This window comes from Suillus bovinus (genome assembly GCF_016758785.1).
Source record: "Suillus bovinus strain UH-Sbo-P2 chromosome Unknown EDB93scaffold_87, whole genome shotgun sequence".
NCBI lineage: Eukaryota > Fungi > Basidiomycota > Agaricomycetes > Boletales > Suillaceae > Suillus > Suillus bovinus.
Genome location: NW_024542143.1, coordinates 130,382 through 154,117, shown reverse-complemented (window position 1 = coordinate 154,117; position 23,736 = coordinate 130,382). Strand labels below are relative to the sequence as shown.

General features: G+C 44.7%; 4 protein-coding genes across 4 annotated transcripts; 3 read left to right on the top strand and 1 right to left on the bottom strand.

Annotated features, from left to right (window-relative positions):
- Nucleotides 1-544: 544 nt before the first annotated feature.
- Nucleotides 545-1,091, top strand: EDB93DRAFT_1107859 (uncharacterized protein; the record flags this gene model as incomplete). Its single annotated transcript, XM_041447776.1, has 3 exons — nucleotides 545-602; nucleotides 647-859; nucleotides 964-1,091. 3 exons carry the CDS (start codon nucleotides 545-547, stop codon nucleotides 1,089-1,091), a joined length of 399 nt encoding a protein of 132 aa, XP_041302834.1.
- A 9,715-nt stretch (nucleotides 1,092-10,806) lies between these two features.
- Nucleotides 10,807-11,055, top strand: EDB93DRAFT_1057976 (uncharacterized protein; the record flags this gene model as incomplete). Its single annotated transcript, XM_041444776.1, has 1 exon — nucleotides 10,807-11,055. A coding segment is annotated over one exon (249 nt), but the record flags the coding sequence as incomplete, so codon positions are not given.
- Nucleotides 11,056-11,859: 804 nt separating this feature from the next.
- On the top strand, nucleotides 11,860-12,693 carry EDB93DRAFT_1255194 (uncharacterized protein; the record flags this gene model as incomplete). Its single annotated transcript, XM_041453742.1, has 2 exons — nucleotides 11,860-12,050; nucleotides 12,117-12,693. The coding sequence occupies 2 exons, from the start codon at nucleotides 11,860-11,862 to the stop codon at nucleotides 12,691-12,693; spliced, it is 768 nt and encodes a 255-aa protein (XP_041302832.1).
- A 6,219-nt stretch (nucleotides 12,694-18,912) lies between these two features.
- EDB93DRAFT_1309634 (uncharacterized protein) lies at nucleotides 18,913-22,480 on the bottom strand (the record flags this gene model as incomplete). Its single annotated transcript, XM_041454802.1, has 11 exons — nucleotides 18,913-19,460; nucleotides 19,551-19,727; nucleotides 19,804-20,164; nucleotides 20,193-20,234; nucleotides 20,289-20,385; nucleotides 20,434-20,609; nucleotides 20,666-20,795; nucleotides 21,288-21,516; nucleotides 21,571-21,772; nucleotides 21,823-22,337; nucleotides 22,441-22,480. The coding sequence occupies 11 exons, from the start codon at nucleotides 22,478-22,480 to the stop codon at nucleotides 18,913-18,915; spliced, it is 2,517 nt and encodes an 838-aa protein (XP_041302831.1).
- Between the last annotated feature and the right edge of the window lie 1,256 nt (nucleotides 22,481-23,736).

Genomic DNA, 23,736 nt, shown 5'->3' with positions numbered 1-23,736 from the left:
TTATCACAACAGAGAGGATGATGAGCAAGAACGTCTTGGATTGCTACAGTGTAGATACAAGAGGTTTGAACTAAAGAACTATCGACCAAGACATGCTACCTATATACAACTATTGAAACGGAGATTGAAACTGAGTTACAACTACTAGCCAATCATAAAAAGAGAAAGGGAATCGTATCATAGAACATCATAGAATATTAAAGAAGCATCACGTGACCATATCTTATCTTATCGTATCTAATCTAATCTATTCACAATCAAAGAACTTGTCTTCTTCATCAGTCACATCAAAGACACGTGTCGTGGGCGCTAAAGGTATTTCGGGAATAACAGACATTTTCAAAGTAGGGTTAGGGTTTATCTTAGGTGCTGTGTATTGACACTTAGGAAGATTCAAGAAAGAATAATGGTTCGTTAAAGGTACTCGTGACAGGTGGAGTCAGACACAAATCCACCCAGCAAGCCACCAGATTGGTTATTATTAGACTGTGACAAGTTGGATGAGGGAGGGAAGACCAATGCTAAAGAAAAGTTCAATAATGAGATGAATGATATGAAGATTGAAGATGCAGAGTTTGATTTGGATGAGGGAGAGTTGCATAGTGATGCTGAGATGGAGAATACCAAGATTGAAGGTGTGGAGCAGCTAGGCTTGATTTGAATAAGGAGGCAGATGAGGATGAGATGAAAAAATATGAGTATGATGGCATTAAGGAGATTGAAGAAAGTGATGAGGACAAAGATGAAGATGGGGGGCATGATGGAGGTGCCATAAGTGAGGTAGATGATGCTATTCTGGAGGCCAAGAATAGGGAGGATGATGAGGATGAGGCAGATGATTATGGCGAGCTTTTATATTGTTACTTATGATGTATGCCTGTATAAACACCCTTGTATGCCCTTGAAAATATTTCACCAACCTTATAAAGTGTCACATAATACAGTAACTGGATCCTGTCTCAGATGGGCAGCCAAGGGTGACAATATACCAAGGCAGACAGATCATCCCACATGGACCCATGGCTGAAATTGTACCAATATATATGGGTGGGCCAAGTGTAGTGTATAGCCAATTGAAAGAGATGGGCTGATGGTAGTGTGTACCCAATTGAAAGAGATGGGCCAAGTGTAGTGTACCTGATGGAAAGGGATGGGCCAAGGGTAGTATATACTGGATGGAAAGTGATGGGCCAAATATAGTGAATGGAGTATACAATGGAGATGAGTGGGCCGAGGTATTATTAGGTACAATAGAGACAGATGGGCCAAAATATAGTCAGCCGGAAAAAGAGGTGCCAACCAGATCTGGTCATAGGTAGGCTTGTAGCACCAGTGAAGGTGAATCAACTCAGCTCTAGGTCAAATGGTAAATGCAAGGGGAGGGACACAAGAAGCTGATATAGTGATCAGTGCAGGGACAAGTGCGTTCGATCCAAGGGGAAGCAAAGAAGACAAATCCACAGTCGCGCAGCGGCTGTGTGAAGCGAGCGATGTGCACGCAAGGCACGGGAATGTGAAATGTGAAATAGTGAAAATGTGAAATGCAATGAGCAATAAACAAGGGCTCAATGAAAACAAAAGACTGCTAATAAATTCTGAATCTGGCTATGGACATCATGAGGGAACTCCACTAAGGTAAGGAGTGGTGTAATGTGGTAAGGGTGAAAAATGCCGACCTATATATGTGTCTCGCTAAGTGAGCCAAGTGTGAGATAATGTATGTAATAAGGTATGTAAGTCAGGGTCCATGCTCTAATATGTTGCCATATTGAATAAAAGCGAAAATACATACCAGGGAGACTTGCTGGACAGTGGGTGGATGCTCCTGGATGATAGGGCAATGAAAGCGCAGGAAAGCGAGCGATGCGCGAGCACGAGAACATCATGCACACGGGAAAGTGTTGCCTGATATGGAAATAGCTGGGAAAAGGCTAGGGAATGATGCTGCGAGTTGGTGCTGTGAACCCGGGTGGTATGCACTGAAGTATAACGTGTTGCAGACCTGCAATAGTGCGAATCTGTACACCAGATCATAGGATGCCACCAGTTGTCTCGCTTTGTAAATCAGTCAATATTTGAGTGAGATATTTACACATTAATATTCAATGTTAGAATACTAGGTAGTAAAATACCAGCCAGAATGTACCAGCCAACCTGATCCAGTCATAGGTAGGCTTGTAGCACCGGATCATGAGATGCCACCAGTTGTCTCACTTTTAGTTTGTAAATCGGTCAATATTTGAGTGAGATATTTACACATTAATATTTGATGTTAGAATACCAGATAGTAAAATACTGGCCGGAATATACCAACCAACCTAATCCAGTCATAGGTAGGCTTGTAGCACCAGATCATGGGATGCCACCAGGTTGTCTCACTTCACTTTGTAAATCAGTCAATATGTGAGTGAGATATTTGCACATTAATATTTGATGTTAGAATACCGAGTAGTAAAATAGCAGCTGGAATATACCAGCCAACTGGATCCAGTCATGGGTAGGCTTGTAGAACTGGATCATGGGATGCCACCAGTTGTCCCACTTTCACTTTGTAAATCAGTCAATATTTGAGTGAGATATTTGCACATTAATATTTGATGTTATAATACTGGTGTAGAAAGTACTACTCAGCGAGGCGCAAACAATGCTCCTTACTGATATATAATTGTTGTAGGTTGTGCGCTGCCTATTCTGCTATAATTGGCGAGACAAGTGCATTTGATCCTAAAGGGGAAGTAAGTGCAGTAAGGGTCTTGAAATGCACGCGGAAGGTGCTACTAGTTGGCCAATGCAAAGCATGGGAAAGTGCGCATGCACATGGGAACACATTGGAGGCAAGCATGGGAAGGCGGTGCACATGCATGGGAAAGCGAAGTGTGCTTGATGCACCTGTGGTTTAAGCAATGATAGAGGTACAAGGCAATGGAAGTAAGCGTAGAGCAAAGCGATAGAGAATGTGATGCGAGAGATAGAGTGCCAATAGCTACCATAATGTAGGCTTATTGGGAGTTGCTATTCTGATGCTCAGAAAATGAATTCCTACTGCAACTCCAGGGAAACCAAAACTTGGGAAAGTGAAAACTTCCTAAAGATATCTACTGCTGGTGCTTAAGTATAGCACCTAAGCGCTGTCAGTGAAGCCGAGCTGAAATGCTACCAAGCTGAGTATGTAACACTATATGTAAGTAAGGGTCCATGACAAAATAAAGGTGGTACAATGTGTAAATAAGTTTAGAATAAAAATATATGCACTAGGGAACTTGGTGGACAGTGGATGGATGTGTCTGGGTGGCTGGCGCCATAGGGCGCTTGAGCACAGGAAAGCATGTGCAACACTGTTGTAACGATGGTCGCGGTGCTGGGCTCGAAACCAGGAAATCCAATACCTATGTTCATACCATTCCCCGACCTCCCTTGACCTTCTGAAGGCCGCACGCACTTGTCCGAACCTTCCACAGGCAGTTCTCATGTTCCGAGACCCGTCCGAACCTCGCAAGTTACCATACCATGTCCTATCCTCGTCCTTTTGACTTCGCTGGTACATTTTCCTTTATTCTAACTATATGTTGACTACATCTTAGTGCTACACAGATAACAATCCCATCAGCATCCTGTCGGGAGTCTCGGAATACGTATAAGCAGTACGCATTTGCGGCTTATTACATGTATACTTGCATTCTTGCACTGCCTTGTGGCTTATTACATAGGTTCAGACTTGCTTATCTCGCTACTAGTTTCGCCTACGGATTCCGGCCTCTCACGGAAGTAGGATATAATCTCGCTCGCTGGCTACTGATAGGACACTTCACTTCCCGTACTTCGAGTAGTAATTAGTAGAGTCACCTCGGTATAATCGTAAACTGCGCAATTGATCCTTGTTCATTCGGAACGATTGTCTGGCTAAGACCGCTGCCAATTTCGCACTTCGTTTATTCTCGAGTCCCGATAGATTAGCGTTGTTCCAACCTTCGGATGTTGCGCAAAGTCTTATACTGTTATTTGATGCACCGACATACTGACACATCGACACACTGACATATATAGACCTTTGGACAGCCTTCGCAAGCCTCGGAAGGCATCGTGCTACTTCGGACAACACTTTCGCAGCCCTGGACGACCTTTGGTCGCATCAGACAAGTTTCTCGGTACTTCAGAAGTAGTCTCGGAACTACGGACAAGCATTAAAGAGGTTTTCTTCCAATATCTTGTCTACTCTCTAACTGTATAAGACTTCCCTTGCATTATCAAGGTAGTTCTTAGGTTGTCTCTTGAGACAAAGCCTACTCGCACCTCTCAGGACTAGGGACTCACATTCAGTAGAGCCCAGTTCAGATCTACTCTTTACAACGTGGTGTGGGAAAGGTGCATGCGCATCACACAATGCATGGGAAAGCAGGGCCTCATATGGGAATAGCTGAGGATAACTTAGGAAGCAATGCTGCAAGTTCATGCTATGTGCTGTGCGGGTGTAAAGTGCAATATCACACCATGAGAGGCATGAGTCTCTACACCAGGTAGTGGAATACTGGCTGAGATAAAAAAAAAAAGCTGACCTGATCCAGTCATAGGTAGGCCTGTAGCACCAGATCATGGGATGCCACCGGTTGTCTCACTTTGTGAATTGGTCAACATTTGACTGAGATATTTGCACTTCAATATTTAATGTTACAATACCAGTGTAGCAATGGTCATGGCACTGGGCTTGGAACCACGGTTTTTCATATTCACATCAACACCTGAAACATATGTGCACATGTCTGATGCACTTTCACACATGTTTGAGCCACTCCACATCAGATCTGGCACATCGGACTTTTGGACATCGCATCGGCCAATTGCACTTCACGTGCACTTGTTCATGCCATGTCCTGTCCTCCGAACTAGCCTCAATAGGTGTGTAGTTATTCCCATGCACATTTTCTGACATTCAGACCGCATTATTACATGTCCTGCACCACCTCATGTCTTATTACATGGGACATTGAACCCAAAATATATTGCTACTATCTTCGCCTGTAGTATTCTGGATTTCTATGTACTTACTTAAATACTCTGTAGTGACCCGTAGCAATTATGATCCAGTAGTTAGGAGCCGTTTCCCGACTCTGTGGATCACCCAGAATATTCTCATAGTTCTTAGTTGCATTGCGAAATATTACCATTCATTCATCATCATACTCCGTCACTCATTATACTCGTGCATACCGCTCGCAATCCGACACTTGTTACATAGTTTCCGACCTAATTTTGTGAAGTCTGAAAGTCCAAAATCTCAGACATCGCACTTTGGCTTCGGACATCGGATAAGTACCCTCGGACATCATCGGATTACCTTTGGACATTGTTTGCAGCTTCAGATATTTTGTTACTTGCATTACTGACACATTTATATTACTAATACCAATTAGCAATCCCTTTAGGATCGAATGCACTTGCCTTGCAAGTATAGCAGCATAGGTTGTGCTAAGATCTACCTAAATAATTGTTGACTAGGTACTGTAGTATTTTGATCAATTTGACACACCCTTGTGACTGTGACAGACATATTGGGTGCTTTCGACATTTCGACAGATCCATCTGTGACCTGTGACACATCCTAAATTTTTGACCAAATATGCTGTATGGACATTCATTTTGGCGCCACGACGACGACAGTTGATATGGATGCTTGTATTAGGAGTAAGTACTTACTTATCTATAGGAACTACCGGACACATACTCAGTGTTCGAACATTGCTTCCACTGTCACTCTCGATGGATTCAACAAATGTATTTGTGACCCATGACAGGTGCCAAATTTCATTTTCAACAAGGGGGTATGTGACACATGACTGTTGAATTGAACGAAATACTACAGTAGTACACCAGGTAGTGTAATACTGGCTGAGATAAAAATAAGCCAACCTGATCTGGTTATAGACAGGCCTGTAGAACCGGATCATGGGATGCCACTGGTTGTCTTACATTGTAAATCCATCAATATTTGTATTTGATGTTACAATACCAGGTATTGTAATACTGGCTGAAATAAAAATAAGCTGACCTGATCTGGTCATAGGCAGGCCTGTAGGACCGGATCATGGGATGCCACTGGTTGTCTCACTTTGTGAATCAATCAACATTTGACTGAGATATTTGCACTTCAATATTTGATGTTACAATACTGGGTAGTGGAATACCAGCTGAGATATATATAAAAAAGCTGACCTGATCTGGTTATAGGTAGGCCTGTAGCATCAGATCATGGGATGCCACCAGTTGTCTTACATTTTGAATCAGTCAACATTTGATTGAAATATTGAAACATTGATATATGATGTCATAATATCAGGTAGTGTAAAACTGGCTGAGACACAAAAGGCCAACCTGATCCGATTATAGGCAGGCTTGTAGCACTGGATCATGGGATTCCACTGGCTGTCTAACATTGTAAACTGGTCAACATTTGATTAAGATATTTATACATTAAGATTTGATGTTCCAATATTAGGGAGTGGAATACCAGCTGAGATACAACAAGTTGACCTGATCCAGTCATAGGCAGGCATGTAGCACCAGGTCATGGGATTCCACTGGTCTTCTTACATTGTGAATTGGTCAACATTTGACTGAGATATTTTCACCTCAATATTTTGTGTTACAATACCGGGTAGCAGAATACCAGCTGAGATAAAAAAACAAAAGCCAACCTGATCCAGTCATAGACAGGCTTGTAGAACTGAATCATGGGATTCCACTGGTTGTCTTACATTGTAAATTGGTCAACATTTGATTGAGATATTTACACATTGATAATATATGTTCCAATATCAGGTAGTGTAATACTGGCTGAGATTAATGTATCTCGATCTTCTATGTAACAATACCCAGCAGTCATGACATATGACTGATAAGCAACTAAAACATTACAAAAGTGCTATATTTCCAATCAGATAACTGGAACATGTTTTTAATGCACAGTCTTAGAGGATCTAAGATATTTATCATGATCCATTAACAATTAGAGACAGTGCAGCAGAAATATAATTCATGCATACATTTGTGGCTGGCCTTAAAGCAGTGACAGTTGTGCATTACTGATGAACTTTGGTACCACAAATCTCACTCTCATCACTCTGCCTCTAATTATTGATCGATTATTATGAATATCTCAGATTTTCTAAGACTGTATACTAGAAACATGTTCTACTTCTCTGATTAGAAATATATAATTTCAGGAATGTGTCAGATGCTTATCAGCGAGATGTCAAATTTGATACCTTTGTCACTTTTACTGTCCCTCGCTTGTGATATGTCATTTTGCTCATTGTTGAGTCATTTTTGGATGAATCCTCTTGATAATTTAGATTCATACCGCAGCATACAGTATGTATGTGATCTTTAAGTCCAATTTCTTAGGTGTTATCAAAGAATGACTGTAGACCCTTATCAGTATAATATATTATTGTCTGTTGTATTCCATATGTTTAGGCTATATCTAACTGATCTGTCACATAGAAAGGCTGCCTATGACCAGTTTAGGTCAGTCTTTTTTTTTATATCTCAGCTGGTATTGCACTACCTGATATTGTGACATTAAATATTAATGTTTAAATATCTTAATCAAATGTTGACCGATGTAGAAAGCTGATTCCCGCTGGGCTCAGCAGAAATCGTACTACCTAGACAACAAATATTTAGGTAGATCTTTAGCACAGGCCTAGTCTGCTATACTTGCAGAGCAAGTGCGTTCGATCCTATAGGGGTTGCTAATTGGTATTAGTAGTAAAAATGTGTCAGTAATGCAAATAACAAAATGTCCGATGCTGCGAAATGATGTCCTGAAGGTACTTATCCAATGTCCGAAGCCAAAGTGCGATGTCCGAGATTTCGGACTTTCGGACTTCACAATAATGGGTCAGAAACTTTATAATGAGTGTCGGATTGCAAGCAGTATGCGCAAGTATAACGAGTGACGGAGTATGACAGTGAATGAATGGTAATATTTCAGCAATGCAACTAAGAACTATGAGAATATTCTGGGTGATCCAGCAGAGTTGGGAAACGGCTCCTAACTACTGGATCATAATTGCTACAGGGTCACTACAGAGTATTTAAGTAAGTACATAGAAATCCAGAATACTACAGGCGAAGATAGTAGCAATATATTTTGGGTTCAATGTCCCATGTAATAAGACATGAGGTGGTGCGGACATGTAATAATGTGGTCTGAATGTCAGAAAATGTGCATGGGAATAACTACACACCTAGTGAGGCTAGTTTCGGATGGACAAGACACGGGATGGACAAGTGCATGTGAAGTGTGATTGGCCGATGCGATGTCCGAAGGTCCGATGCGCCGGATCCAATATGGAGTGGCTTGGACATGTGCGCATATGTTTCGGGTGTTGACGTGAGTATGAAAATACGTGGTTTCGAGCCCAACGCCGCGACCATCGCTACAACCGATTCACAAAGACAACCGGTGGAATACCATGACCTGGTGCTACAAGCCTGCATATGACTGGATCAAACATCAAATCTTAATGTGTAATTATCTCAATCAAAAATTGTCCGATTTACAAGGTGAGACCACTGGTGGAATCCCATGATCCGGTGCTACAGGCCTGCATATGATTGGATCAGGTTGGCCTTTTGTGTCTCAGCCAGTTTTACACTACCTGATATTGTGACATCAAATATCAATGTTTAAATATTTCAATCAAATGTTGACTGATTCAAAATGTAAGACAACTGGTGGAATCCCCTAATTTGGTGCTACAGGCCTGCCTATGACCAGATCAGGTTGGCTTATTTTTATCTCAGCCAGTATTACAATATCTGGTATTGTAACATCAAATATTGACTGATTTACAATGTAAGACAACTGGTGGCATCCCATGATCCAGTTCTACAGGCCTGCCTATGACCGGATCAGGTCGGCTTATTTTTATCTCAGCTGGTATTCCACTACCCAGTATTATAACATTACATCTTGAAGTAAGAAACTAGTAATAGTTGTATCCCCCACATTAGGATTAAATGCAAATATCTCAATCAAATATTGACTGATTTACAATGTAAGACAACTGGTGACATCCCATGATCTGGTGCTACAGGCCTACCTATGACCAGATCAGGTCAGCTTTTTTTTTATATCTTGGCCAGTATTCTGCTACCTGATATTGTAACACAGAATATTGAAGTGAAGATCTCTCAGTCAAATGTTGACTGATTTACAAAGTGAGACAACCGGTGGCATCCCATGATCTGGTTCTACAAGCCTACCCATGACCAGATCCAGTTGGCTGGTATATTCCAGCTGCTATTTCACTACCTAGTATTTTAACATCAAATATTAATGTGCAAATATCTCACTCAAATATTGACCAATTTACAAAGTGAAAGTGAGACAACCAGTGGCATCCCATGATCTAGTGCTACAAGCCTACATATGACTGGATCAGGTTGGCCGGTGTATTCCAGCCGGTATTTTACTACCTGGTATTCTAACATCAGATATTAATGTGTAAATATCTCACTCAAATATTGACTGATTTACAAAGTGAGACAACTGGTGGCATCCCATAGTCTGGTGCTACAAGCCTACCTATGACTGGATCAGGTTGGCATGTTACAAGAACATCTAGACACTTGGGCCCCTACCATTTTTCTCCTTATCCTCCTCATCTCTGCCCTTGCATTACACCCTTACCCCGACCTTGCTCTTGTTATCCTTGTCATCCTCGCATTCCCCTTCGCTCTCTACCTGTCGCTCCAGCAGAGCCAGTACATCTGGCCGGACCCTTTCTCTGACAAAGCATGCCCATGCTCTGTTCCACCCCCTGACTGATCCTGTGGACAGTCCCCTTTACCCTTACCATCCGGACGGCAACCTATGATACAATGCATGCCGCATCCCCTTTACCCTGTTTCCTTTTTCGGTCTATGACTCGGTGTGCAGTCACACAATTGTACTTATATTTAGCTCCACAGTTGCACGATCGTGCCCCTGCGTGTTTCACTTCCTGTTTCTGATCTTTGACTCATTTCTTATCCGCATGTTCCAGTTCACCTATGACTCACCTCGAATGTGCCTTCCTTTTCTAGTATCACCCTTTGACCAGTTCCTTTCCGGTAGTACAAGTTATCATCCACTAATACACGTCCTCTCCTCTATATAACTCGCTACCATGTATCTAGTTCCTTAACTTGAATCTACTTGGTTCTTGACCTCCTACTCCTAACAAGAGTAATCCCTTCAGCCTAGCCAGCTGTCTATACTCTACTTTCTTATCTGCTCATTGCGGATAAGTCTCTACTATCTTTTGCCCAGAGTTGCAAAATGGCCCTGGAGTTGCAAATCACAATGTAGCACACTCAACTTTCACTTATTTCCTTAGCACAATGATTCTAGAGGATGATTGATCCATAGCTAACTGTGTGTATTTTTTATTCTATGAAAAATAGACGAGAAGTGCTTGCGGCAAGCGAAACACTGCTCAGAATGTGCACTTTCCATGCCAATCCATCAGAGTGAAACCACCACATGCACCAAAAAATTCGGGAATTTTACTAGTGGTTTCCCATTGCCTTCTAATATCATTCTAATTTTTTCAGACACAATAACTAAGTAGTGTTAAGAGACACAAATGTACTACCATCAAGATGCAATCTGTGACAAGAGGAGTGAGATTGTGTTCGGAGTCACAAATCGCTGCTCGGCAACTCGGCCAAAACTTGCACAATTCTGCAAAGTTAAACTGTCAGTCTTGTGGAGCCGGTCATATGCCCAAGAGGAAGTTACCCTCCCGGTTTTCTCAAAAACTTGAAGATAAAATTCAATATGCCTGCTCTGTTCTACATGCTTCTTTGTCTCCTAACATTCATGCTGTTGCAACAGAGCATAAAGTCCCATATGACACCCTTCGTCGACGGTATCTTGGCAAGAATCAGCCATACCACAAGGCTCATATCAGGCAGCAGCTCCTTTCACCCGAATCAGAAACTGTACTCGTGGACTGGACTAAATTGCTCAGCTCCATGGGGCATCCACTCAGCAAGCACACAATTTGAAGCAAGGCAGCTGCATTGTGCCATGGCAAGTCTACGCCCTGCGAGAAGTGGGTCAGAGGCTTTCTCAAACATCATCTGGATATCTGCTTGGGGAAGCCATCAGCTCTGGACCTGAAACAGTGTCAAAGCTTTAACCGCACTGTTGTTGATCACCATTTTGAGCTTCTTAAGAAGCTTCTTGACAAAAAGGACATTCCCTGGGAAAACATGTATAACATGGATGAAAAGGGGTGTCAGCAGGGTGGTGGAAGGAAGGTTTCACCAGAGAAGTACTTTGTACCTTGTGGTAAATACCCGAAGTATAAGATATGGAGCGGGAATTTGGAATTGGTCACAGTCATTGAGTGTGTTTCGGCAGATGGTGCGAGCATTGCACCAGGCTTTGTTTTTGCGGGAAAGTCCTATCACAAGAAGTGGTTCAGTGCACATAAAGATATCTGGTCAGTCAACATATATGCGAAGTCCGAAGATTAGAGATTAACTTGATATTTTTAGTGTGACAACTTCACCCAATGGGCTGGACCAATGACTTCATATGCACGAAGTTGTTCGAAGAATGCTTTATCCCACAAGCCACCACTCGCAACACCTTGGGTAAACCAATACTCCTTATCTACAATGGTCATGGATCACACGTCACACCAGAGATGCGATGTCTGGCAATTGAGCACAACATTGAGCTGTTCTGTCTTCCCCCCGCACACCACTCATGAGCTGCAACCATTGGATGTCGGTGTTTTTGGCCCCCTCTAATGTGTGTGGTACAAACACTGTGAGGATGTGCTGGATCAAACTGGTGAAGAGATGGCTCGTGCTGATTTTGTCAATGAGTATATGGCAGCACGTGAGAAGGTGTTCACAACAGAGATCATTTCGAAGGTGTGGAAGAACAGCGGAATTCGGCCGTTTAATCCCAGCATTTTCACTGATCGAGATTTTGCCCCAAGCATGGCTACATCCACTGAAGCCAGTGTCCCTGCCTCCTACCCCATACAGTGAAGCCAGCTTCCAGCTCATCCTCCAAACATGGATGCTGATTCACTGCAGGATGACTCAGACAGTGAATCAGACAGCAACTCGAGTACGGACTCAAGTACTAGTAGTGATGACGATGAGTCCGACAGTACAGATGATGAGAGCGAGGACGAGGCATCTGACAGCAACTTTCCTCTGGTCAACTTGACTGGCACCTCCTTTGTGCTACCCACACAACATACTATATCTACCCCTTCCCTTGACACTCCATCAAACTCTTGCCTACAATGGCCGCTACACAGCTGCAATCAGCGCAATATGTCTCAAGACTCTGACATCTCCATTCTTCAAGACCAAGTGAGGGAGCTAGAATCGCGGGTTCATGCTGCAGAATCACAGGTCTGCGCTGCAGAAGCACATTGCACAATGGTGTTAAGCGAGGTCGACACTATGAAGAAAAAATTACATTCACGTGCTGGAAAGAAAAAGACTCGAGCTCTCAATATCAACACATGCTGGTTAACATCAGCTCAAGGACTCAAAGAATGTGAGGAGCAGGAGACGGCAAAAGAGACAGCCCCTGAAGAAGAAGGAGGAAGCGAAGGAACGTGCAGCAGCCAGGAAGGCAGTGTGGGCAGCATGACAGGCAGCGCAGGGCACTAGCACTTGTTTTACGGGCTCTTTTTCCACCAAGAACAAGGATGATCTTATTGATATTGCAGGTGCCCTCCAAATTTCCAGTGCGGGGACCAAACCTGGAGCTCTTGAAAGCCATCAAAGAATACTTTGAGTCACATCCAGAACTCAAGAATAATGATCGTTTTGCAGGCCTTTTCACTGGCTGCTCTCGCACTGGACAAAAACAGACCTTATAATGAAGGTCCTTCTGACGAAAATGATCAGAATGTCCCCCCTGCCATGTGTCCTTGTTCTTGAGATCACTCCTTCCAATTCTGCCATTACTTCATCGCATGTTGGACCATCTTACGGAGTGCTGGTTGCTTCATCTTCCCGCAATATTCTCTCAAGCATTCCCTCCCCACTTCAGGACCCATTTTAGCCACTTCTTCGCTGCACAATACCTTTCCTCCACATTCCCACTCATCTGCATACAATACCAGCAACACGAGCGGCGCATATAATCCTCTATTACATTCATACTTGCACAGTAATGTACCATCCGGTTCTCAAACTGGTGGCTACTTTTCAGCTTACCTCGACTACTGCTACAGTACGCGCAACACTTTTCGACTCCTCCGCACCACATTTTTTTGAACTTCAGAGCCCCGTCAGATATTTCCCAAATACTTACTAGGTTAAAAAGCCACGTAGTCTAACAGTTTTCGAATTAAGCGCCCATGTTTCAAAATGTGGACCGATTTAATTTTTTTTTGTTTGCCTGTTAGTCCCATTTGCCCCATACACGACAGTTATGCCACGCCCCAACAAAGCTGCCAGCACAAGCCAGAGCGAAGCGACAGGGCTGGCCAGTCAATGTTTCTACCTGCGAAGGCTGTCTCCGATTCTGGTGAATCAATGTATGATTCAGGCGAAGAAGAAGTCTGGTCAGCTGCAGAATCTGATGCAGAAGAATGAGATGAATCACCAGAAACATCGTGTCCTTGCAAAAACTTTATGCTGTCTTTTTGCCACTACGTCTAAAGCAACACAACGTGCCGCAGGCCAAAAAACGACAGGGTCCCACCGAAGTGTTATTTATCAGAAGGACTCTCAGTACAAGTAACTGGCGGAAGAAGAACTATTGGAAAGGGGCATCAAAAGGATGTCAGAAACTGGACTCGTTCTTTTCCATGAGTCATCAACTTCAAAACTCACCAAATAGATAGGAAACTAAGTGACATGCAGAAAAAACGGACCCGCACACCATCCCTGGATTTACAACTCATGTCCGAGAATGAGATGATGGATGAAACATTGGAGGAAGATTTTGGACTTGCCTTGACATCGAGATGGGTCTTGAATTTGATGTCTTTTGTATGGAGCAGCTTGAGAATGAATTGTCCATTGGAGAGCCCCAGCTTCATATGCCCGACAATGAGACAAACGATGATTTCTGGGTATGTCCTGTACAGTACAAACCCCACAAACCTTCAAGTTGCTCACAATGATGGAGAAGAAGAATTGGACCATGACGAGTCCGAATCAGTCATCAATTCAGAAGCACAAGTCACTGAAGCACCTGAAATCACTGCTGCATGAGAGCTTATAGACGAGGACGAGGACGAGCCTGCTCCCGACATCTTCCAGATCGTAAAATCGTGTCTGGAAGATCTTAAAAAGTTAGATATGCCAGCAGCATGAAGAGTCAAGATGGTGATGCATCTTACTGCAGTTACCCAATATGTGCAGCTCCGGGAGAGATTCTGCCGCAATCTAAATTGCAAGTGGCCCTGTCTCAATGCCAGTCTGGCTATTGCACGTCGGATGGGAAAAGCAGATGGTGCATACTTTGCACGTCAGATCCGTCACCATGAAAACTATCTCTTGTGCCATCGTCGTCTCCCGCTCACAAAAAAAGGTGCCAAACATGGCCATATACACTCCTGGAAAATGAATCAGTCCTGCATGGTGTTCGAAGATACTTGGCTGCTCAGAGCCTGGGCACCATCACCCCTCGAGAATTCTGCTGTCATGTCAACAAGGTCATTCTTCCGGCCTTGGATTTATCTGAGAAAAAGAGCTGTATTTGTGAATGGACAGCTATCAATTGGTTGAAGAAACTCGGTTATAGCTGTAAAGATGTCAAGAAGGGGGTTTACCATGATGGTCACGAACACCCTGATGTCATCGAGGCACGCAAAAAGTTCCTGGATCAGATGGAAGAATATGAACGGTGAGTTTCCGCAGGTTTCCGCACATCAATACTTATTCACACCACAGTAAAGTTTTATGTGCAAATATGACGATGAAACTCTGGAGCCGATTCCACTGATCCTGAGGCCAGGAGAGAAAGAATACATACTTCTCGCACACGATGAGTGCACTGTCAGCACCAATGATCACGCCCGTCGGGTGTGGTTGAAAGACAACCAGCAACCATTAAAGACAAAAGGGAATGGCCAAGGAATTCACATATCAGACTAGATCTATGAACCAACAGGTCGGCTCATGCTCTCGCAAGAACAGATTGCACAACAACTGCAATTGCTTCCAGAAGCTCGACTCAAAGCAATGGATGCTCGCAAAATCATATATCCTGGTAAAAATCACGATGCGTGGTGGGACCTTGCCCAACTCATGGACCAGACGAAAGTTGCAGTTGATATTTTCGAGTACCTACATCCTGAGAAAGTCGGTATCTGGCTTTTTGATTGCTCCTCCGCACACGAAGGTCTTGCGGTTGATGCACTCAATGTCAACAATATGAATGTTAACCCGGGTGGAAAACAGCGGGTGATGTGAGACACAATCATCCCCCTTACCAATCCACCTCCGAAACCAGGCCAGCTCGATACACGAGGGATGCCTCAACAGTTGGTGTACCTGACACCCACCCTGATCTTCAATTGCGAGGAAAACCAAAAGGTATGAAGGCGGTACTTCAAGAGCGCGAATCTGTTTGGCAGGAGTTGAGCTTGCAATGTCACGGAAAAGTTGTGGGAAAGTGCAGGAGCTGCCAGACATCACAGGTGAAGAAAGATGCTGAGAGGCGAGTTGCTGCGGCTGAGGCAATGGGGCAAGAAGACACATTGTCAGATAATGACATATCCCAAGCCGAGGAGGTCGAGACAGCACCAGAAAGTGAGTGGTGCTGTATGTATTGTGCGCTGTCATTGCAAGAGGACTTTGCCACCGAAAAGCCGATGATACAACATTATATCAAGAGCTGTGGGCATGTTTGTATGTTCTTACCGTGAGTTTAATTGTTGTTTTTCTTCATATTCATATCACACTAACCCACGGACCATTCAGGTTATTGCAAAGCATCAGACGGAAAATTCACGACTGCGAAAGTCCTGGTTCCACAGTGTCTTGATATGTGTGAGACCTTGACTATCCGTCGGTTTTTTCGTAAAATGTGGCGCTATATGGATGCATATCGGTGAGTTTTCCGTTGCCCTGTATCCGATCCTGTTCAATTTTCTGATTTTACTCTTCGCCACGCTACGTGTCACAGAAAAGGACTTGATTCACGTCAAACAGCCTTCGCGGTGCACAAATACAAGTCTCACCGTCGTGTAGGACTCCCGAATGAAATAATTGCATTGATGGAGTCTTAGATACCTCATAGAGCCTTCATACATCCCTCAAAATACTGTTTACACTCACCCGAAGGCCCTACAGGCCTCTATCAGCGCTAAAATGCAGTTTTTGAAGGCATGTTTCAATTTTTGATGACGAAAAATTCAAACTTCAGAATTGTGTCTATTTGTTCAGCAGGTCATGTTCTACATATGAAACTGAGTCTATTACACTACTTTACATTAAAAACAATGGAGTTTTGAAGTTACAGTAGCCTATTTGTGTTGAATGTGTTTGACATGCTGAAAAAGGTATGCGCGTACTGTAGTCAACACCAGTCATTCCCTCTATAATCATTCCTGCACCATATTCATATATTATACCTATCTATATAAGACCTTACAGTATATACACGTACTTAAAATCCAAGTCTCAGCGCTGCGCGAAACCTTTGGAATCCTTGAACAGCACTCATCAATTGCGCTTGATGGCGTCGGAGAGTCAAAACGGCGGTGTGACATGGTGTGACGCGAGGACTTTTGTGTGGTGAGAAATTTTGCAACTCTGTGCTCAAACACTGTTTTGCACCAGCTTCTCTCTGGCAATGTAGCCTCGACATATTTCTCTATTTGTTTTCACATAGCCTTACAGTATGTACTGAACCATACCTGCTCATGTTTTTTCCTTACTCTAATGTTGTGTAGTTGTTGTGTTATAAAAAACGAGTCAAAAGTTTTGCAACTCTGGGCAAGAGATAGTAGTCTCAATCTTTACTCACCAACTTCGTCGTTGAGCAAAGCCCCTGTTATTAGTCGGACTTCTGTCCTTCTATTAACGCAGATCTTACGATTAACCTTCGGGTGTCATAAGCCTTGGCAGATACACTTATCGTCGAGCCCCGCTTGACATAAGCTACCCGATTTGGACATAGGCATTAAATCTTACTTGCCAATAGTGCTGCCGTGGTCCAGTCCAGAACCATGGTTCAAATCGGACTTTTGGTCCGGTTCTCCGTGGTTTGGTCCATGGTTCTCACATCAGCCAGAACCAGACCGGAAAACAGTTCTCGGTTCTAGGTCTTCCCGAATGGTCCCATTCTGGTTCGGCCTTGCCGAACCATTCCAAACCATTATCGACTTCGACTTCAACTGCGACTGCGACAAAGTCGGTCTCCACATCAAACTGCTGTCTTCGGGATTTGCACTATTGGTTAATCAGGCTACCTTCAGCCTTTTCAAGGTAAGTACTAATCAATCAATTTCTCACATGACTTTCTATCTCTCTTTTTCAAGGCACCTTTGATTTGCGTCCCACCAATCATCCAGACTGAACCATCACTCAGCTCCATCTTGCCGTCGCCCACCCACAAATTACAGGTATGCGACCCCCATCACGAACTCACCTCATATCTTACTTCGCCGTTAGAAGAGACAGATGATGTCATCGCATGGTGGGGGGTAAGTTGTTTTTTTATTCACACATTCTCAACTGACATTATTCATTAGCTACACTCGCTACAATATCCGACACTCACTAGTATTGCCCACGATTATCTACCGATTCAAGGTAGTGCGGTTCCCTCTGAACGCACATTCTCTAGCGGGGGAATCACATCAACCTTGCGCCGCAATGCTCTTGGATCATCCACCTTCTCTGCTCTACAGTTAATGAAGGCCGCTTACCGTAATGGACATCTTTCAGCAGCTACAGAGGCAGAGGGGTATGCACAAATTTTATTAGACTAGTTACTCAATGTGTAGCTAGTATTTCGTCAATTATTTTTTGCTGTCCCTATAGAAAAATTTATGGTTCGGTTTGAGTTCGGACCACAAAAAAAACCAAACCGGACTGTTGAGAATGGTTCTCAATGGTCCAGTTCTGGGTTCGACAATTTCGCCAAACCAAACCATTGGTCCGGTTCTCGGTTCTTGTTGAAGACCCTCTGAACCGGACCGAACCGGACCACGGCAGCACTACTTGCCAAAGCCTTGCCAAGTAAGACCCCTAACCTTGGGCTAGCCCAAGGACGTCCTCAACCATTGACGACACACGCTCTATTTGAGCGTCACCAACAGATACTATCCAAGTCATAACATGGCACCTCTTTTTCCAGCTGACTATATTTTGGCCCATCCATCTATTGTACCTAATAATACCTCGGCCCACTCATCTCCATTGTATACTCCATTCACTCGGCCCATCCCTTTCAATTGGCTACACACTACACTTGGCCCACCCGTATATATAGGTACAATTTCAGCCATGGGCCCATGTGGGATGGCCCATCTGAGACAGGTTAGTTCACTGAAGGGGCTCAAAGTGTATCTCAGGCTGGCAGCATCATGCAAATGGCTTGAATTATTTTATGCTAAATGAATATACATACAAGCATCAGTAAAATACCACGTTTCTTAAATTAACTTAATTCGAACTTATTTGACTTGGTTTGGCGCCCAAGTGCGTCAAGATGTTCAAGGCTTCGATTTGACTTGGATGGCAACTTGAGTGTCTTACCATCAAGCCGACAAAGACACTCAGACAATTAAAGTATTTTTAAGACAAATTTTGAACTTAAGCATTGCAAGAAAAATGAGTATATTAAGATGCCAGCGCGAAAGCATGGTGATCAATGAACCGATTTACGTAGAATCCTCGATATACATCCAGAGAATCGTAGAATCAAAGGCCGCGTGGTACGAGCTGAGTACCGAATATTGGGAGTAAGTGAGCGCCGCGAATGATACTGTCGATATGGATGATGGACAAATCGCGCGAGCCATCTTCATTGAAAGACGGTGCCACCATCCACATTCCTGTGAGCTCGTCTCGTTCCTCGGCGATGCGATGGAACCATTGAACGAGGGCACATGGGTATGTGTGACTGTTAGTGAAAGTAAAAGAAAAAAAACAGAATATTCGAACGACGTCCATGCTCAACATTCTGTCATGCCTATCGTCCGTGTTGACAAAGGCGCAGTCAAAGCGAGCTGGTCCCTTGCGCCACGAAGGCACAACACGAATGTGCTCACGGCGCATACCAGGGATTCCACTCGGATCACTGGGTGCGATAAATGTTGCAGCGGCTGAATGAAATATCTTGATTGGTCCCGTGTAGGATGGACAGTCGCGAAGTGGGACGTCGGCAGAGGAATGGTGGTTGTCCGCGTGTATTTGGTCGTACAGGAAGAGGCGAATGAGGGTCGGGAACGATGGGATGTCGAGTTCGTCTGCGAGATCAGCAACAGTACGGGCGCGTTTTCATTCTGAACGGTGTGTTACGAACGAAGGTCACAGTGAGTAGAGGGTTGGATACGCACGAAAAGTCCGTGCTAATTGCACATCAGCAATGACATCCACGTCATCTACAACACCCTGATCCTCGACATCGTCAAAGTCGTCACTCTCGATAGCAAAGGGATTGCTTCCTGCATGCGCTGGGTTCTGTTGGACCTCTGGGTCTCCATCGTCGTTGTCGATATATAAGGGATTCTCAACTAGAAATTCAGTGAGTAAAATGCAATTAAAATAAAACAGACCACGTACCAGATGAATTGTAGTAGCTGAAGGCACAAGACCCTTTGAGCATGCCGCGCGTTGTGAAATCAACTCTTGCTGCGGCGACTTTGTCCAGGCACTGATTGGTAAGGAGCATCTGGCTGAGCGCGTTGTACTTGCTTGAACGTCGCCATGGTTGCTTTACCGCCTTGATATGTTTGGATTCCGTGATTGACGAGCAGAGGCCGTTCGGAGCACCGAACATTCGGATGAGAAGCTCGTAGTGGATGAGAGAGTGTTGTCGGGGTAGGGAAATGTCGAAGCGGACACCAGTAGTCTGGAAAATAGTCCGGTAAGTATGAAAACGCCCAAGGGCATCTTTCAGCGCTGCGAGAGTGTCGTCTGTCACTACGTTCGCGCGCACGATGTAGCAGAACTCTAGCAAGGCTCGAAATGCCCTGAACCATATCATCTGGTACGTGGCCCTCGATTGCTGGTAGATAGACCTAGATAACAGCTGTGTAAATGTGATAAACGCGAGATAGTGAATGAAAATGTACCTTCATCAAAGCTTTGGAGTCGTCACCTGTCCATTGCGAGAATCCACGGCCTTGTGGAAAGCGTCGTAGGCCAGGGAAGGGCGGCGCGGAAGCAATTCTAGTGTATTGTCAGTAATCACAACAGGCAGCGGCAGATTGAAAATACCTTCGGTCAATATCATCTAAAATTGCCTTAGCGCGTGTTTTGCCGTGCATGAGTTCGAGGTATTGACCCACCCATTCAACAAGGTGGTCCTTGAAGGTTCCTTTGATGAGCTGGTGCAGTATGTCGGGGGCAAGGAGCTCGTGAATGTCGGCACGAGGAAAGTCGTTGGTGAAGGGCTATGGAGTGCAACTGTTAGTTCAACAATGCACAAATGATATGGGGGGAAACATACCACTAACTCGCCAATGATACCATACTCATCCCAAAGTATACCAAAATCAACAGAATCCACAAGCGCATCAGTATGTTCGCGTGACCGAGAAACACCTCCTTCATCAAGATTTGAGGGAAATGCAAGGCATCTGCGAATATAAATGAGACTTTGCATAAAATCAGAGAGAACTAGGGAGGGGGGGGCATACATGGCAGAAACTTCAACAACACCGTGCGCGAAACTTCGACAACACCGCGCGCACAAACAGGCGGTGTCACAATGATCCCTACTGCCCCTTGAGGGTCATCCACGCGTGAAACTTCGATAACACCGCGCGTGAAACTTCGACAACACCGCGCGCACAAACAGGCGGTGTCCCAATGATCCCTACTGCCCCTTGAGGGTCATGAAGGCGGACACAAACAGGCGGTGTCCCGAGGATCTCTGGATAGGCGAAATCAGAGAGAACTAGGGAGGGGGGGGGTCATATACGGCAGAAACTTCGACAACACCGCGCGCGAAACTTCGACAACACCGTGCGCACAAACAGGCGGTGTCCTGAGGATTTCTGCTGCCTCTTAGGGGTCATGAAGGCGGACACAAACAGGCAGTGTCCCGAGGATCTCTGGTAGCCACTTACCTTCCACACCAATCTTTGACCATGCATGCCAATACTACCTGCTCTTCATAGTCTGCAATGTAGGGTCCAAGGCCATATATAACGCGCCGGTAGTGTCCGTCGCCACACCGTGTGACTTCTGGAGTCGTCATTCCAGGTTTGAGATTGGCGAAGATCCTCGACAACGAGGAGTGAAACAATTGCTTCTTGAACTTGCGGTATCCAAGTTCATCTGCATTTTTTTTTTCCGCTGCATACAACAGTGTAAGCTTCAAAGTAGATTAGGAGAGAATCAGGTACATACTCTTAGGGATCGCCAAAAATCCAACCAGAACCAATGCATTGCGATGCGCGCGCCGGACATTATTGTGAACGTTCCCAATCGAGAGATATAGAGGGTAGTAGTCGTTTTGACCAGTAGCGACAGACACCGTCGTCTTGTCGCTGCCTACAATGATGGGAACGAAAGCCGCACCATGCGTTTGTGGGTCCTGTGCGATTTCGTCCTGTACCTGACATCAATACGAGAATATACTAACAGACACAAAATATGTACCGCTTGCTGCCAGGCCCAGTCCCCCGACATGAAATCCTTATAGCGTCGTTGCTCATCCTTCTCCTGAAATTCACGGTAGGGCGTATAATCAATTCCACCTTTGAAATCTGGATTTGCGAGCATGTTCTTGACGACGGTATGAGGGTCCCGAAACCAAACCTCGTGCGACTGTTCCATCCAAAGCGGACACTCTCCAGCAGGTTTATCGCCATTGTACTTCAGGGAGAAGCTTTCCCATGTGACATCGCCTAGCGGTGTTGCGTCGATAGTATTGTACAGGTCCTTGTAGTCGGCAAATGGTGGATTGTCGCGATGGACAGCGAGAGTGATTCCCCACAAGTAGAGAATCTTGTTGATATCACCAGCGGACATCTGGTTTTCAGTGTACATGAAATCTGCGCACTCGAATTCCAGTCGGTTGCGATACGGAGTCCAGTCGTCAGGACTTTTTGCTGTGTATGGTGGAGGAGGAGTGCCAGGATCAACAAAGTGGCCATTCTCGTCACAAATACGACCTGTGGGTATAGGTTTTAATCAGATACAAGCCGGCATCACAGCACAACTATTGACTTACCAGTCAGCGTCTCGTGATAATCACGAATAAGTCCATGCTTTGACTCCCAGAGCTCATTGTTGGTGCGTCTGGGAGCTTCTTCATCTTCAATTTCTTCAACAGAGGCGCGTTGTGTGCGTTGCGATCCAGGATGGGTAAACGAGTGGCTATGGGCCGAGCTTTGATGAAGTTTCAGCCCAGAGGAATTTTTCAACCAGTGTTTGCAGCCTGGGTAGGGACACTGGATGCGGCGGGCGCTAAATGCCCGTCATTTGAGCTGCGCATGAGGGATCTCGTCTGGCATGATGGATGGGAGGCTAACTGAAAAGCGCAAACCATTAGCAAACACACTAGGGAGAATGTAATGTAATACATACAAAACAGGGTGCGCGACACGTAACTTAGAGTTTCAAAGTCCATAGTGACCGCTCAACCTTACACCAAATTTTCTCCTCCACAAGCCCGACCGTTCAAACAATGGTGCGCCCAAACACTCGTCCTAAAAATGCGAACCAGCATCCTGGTGAGATCCTCCTCCAAAACAAGAGGAAAAGGCGCACTGCTCAGTCAAATCCAGGAAGACAACGACCGAGCCGAGCATGAGCGGCAGGAGAAAGAAGCTGCTGATAAACGCACCACCGAGAAGATTGCGTCTATTGAAGACAAGAAGGCGTTGAAGGACTTGAAGATCCTTTTGCATGCGCCAAAGCCTCGGCCTCGGGTGCATCCTGTGTCGAAGTCAAAGGTGAGCCAGCCGAACATTGAGGATGACGAGGAGATTGTAGAAGCAGCTGAGATGGGGGATGTCGAAATGGAGGATGTTGCTGCAGGCGATAACGATATCGATAGCGATAAGGACTTTCAACCAAGGTAAGGTTCCTGAAGACTCGCCATACACAGAGACTGACTATGTTGTATCCAGTGAGGAGGAAAGTGCAGAGGTGCAGCCGAGGAACAAACGTGTACAGAAGACAGCATATCGTGAGGCTGTCCATGCTGAGCGAAGTGTTAATAATACAGGCGTCAAATTTGACACGAGTCACAATCAGAATCAGAATGTCGTATCAGATGCTGATCACACAACGGCACGTGGTGACCAGAAAGGCAAGAAAGGAGTGTAAGTCAATTATTGTTCCCATCTGCCATGTTGTTACTCACCGAAACGACTCTTTTTCATCTCGATCACCTCAATCGATTCAGTGCGGATGTCTGCGCAGCCAAGGACGACTATGCGGGGATGGGGAAAACAAAGGACTGGGCTGAGAAACTTGCAACAAGCAAGTTGCTCCGCCCTCAACTTGAAAGCCTTCGCACTGAATCACACAGATGGGTGTCCTCAATCACCACCTCGACTGCCGTTT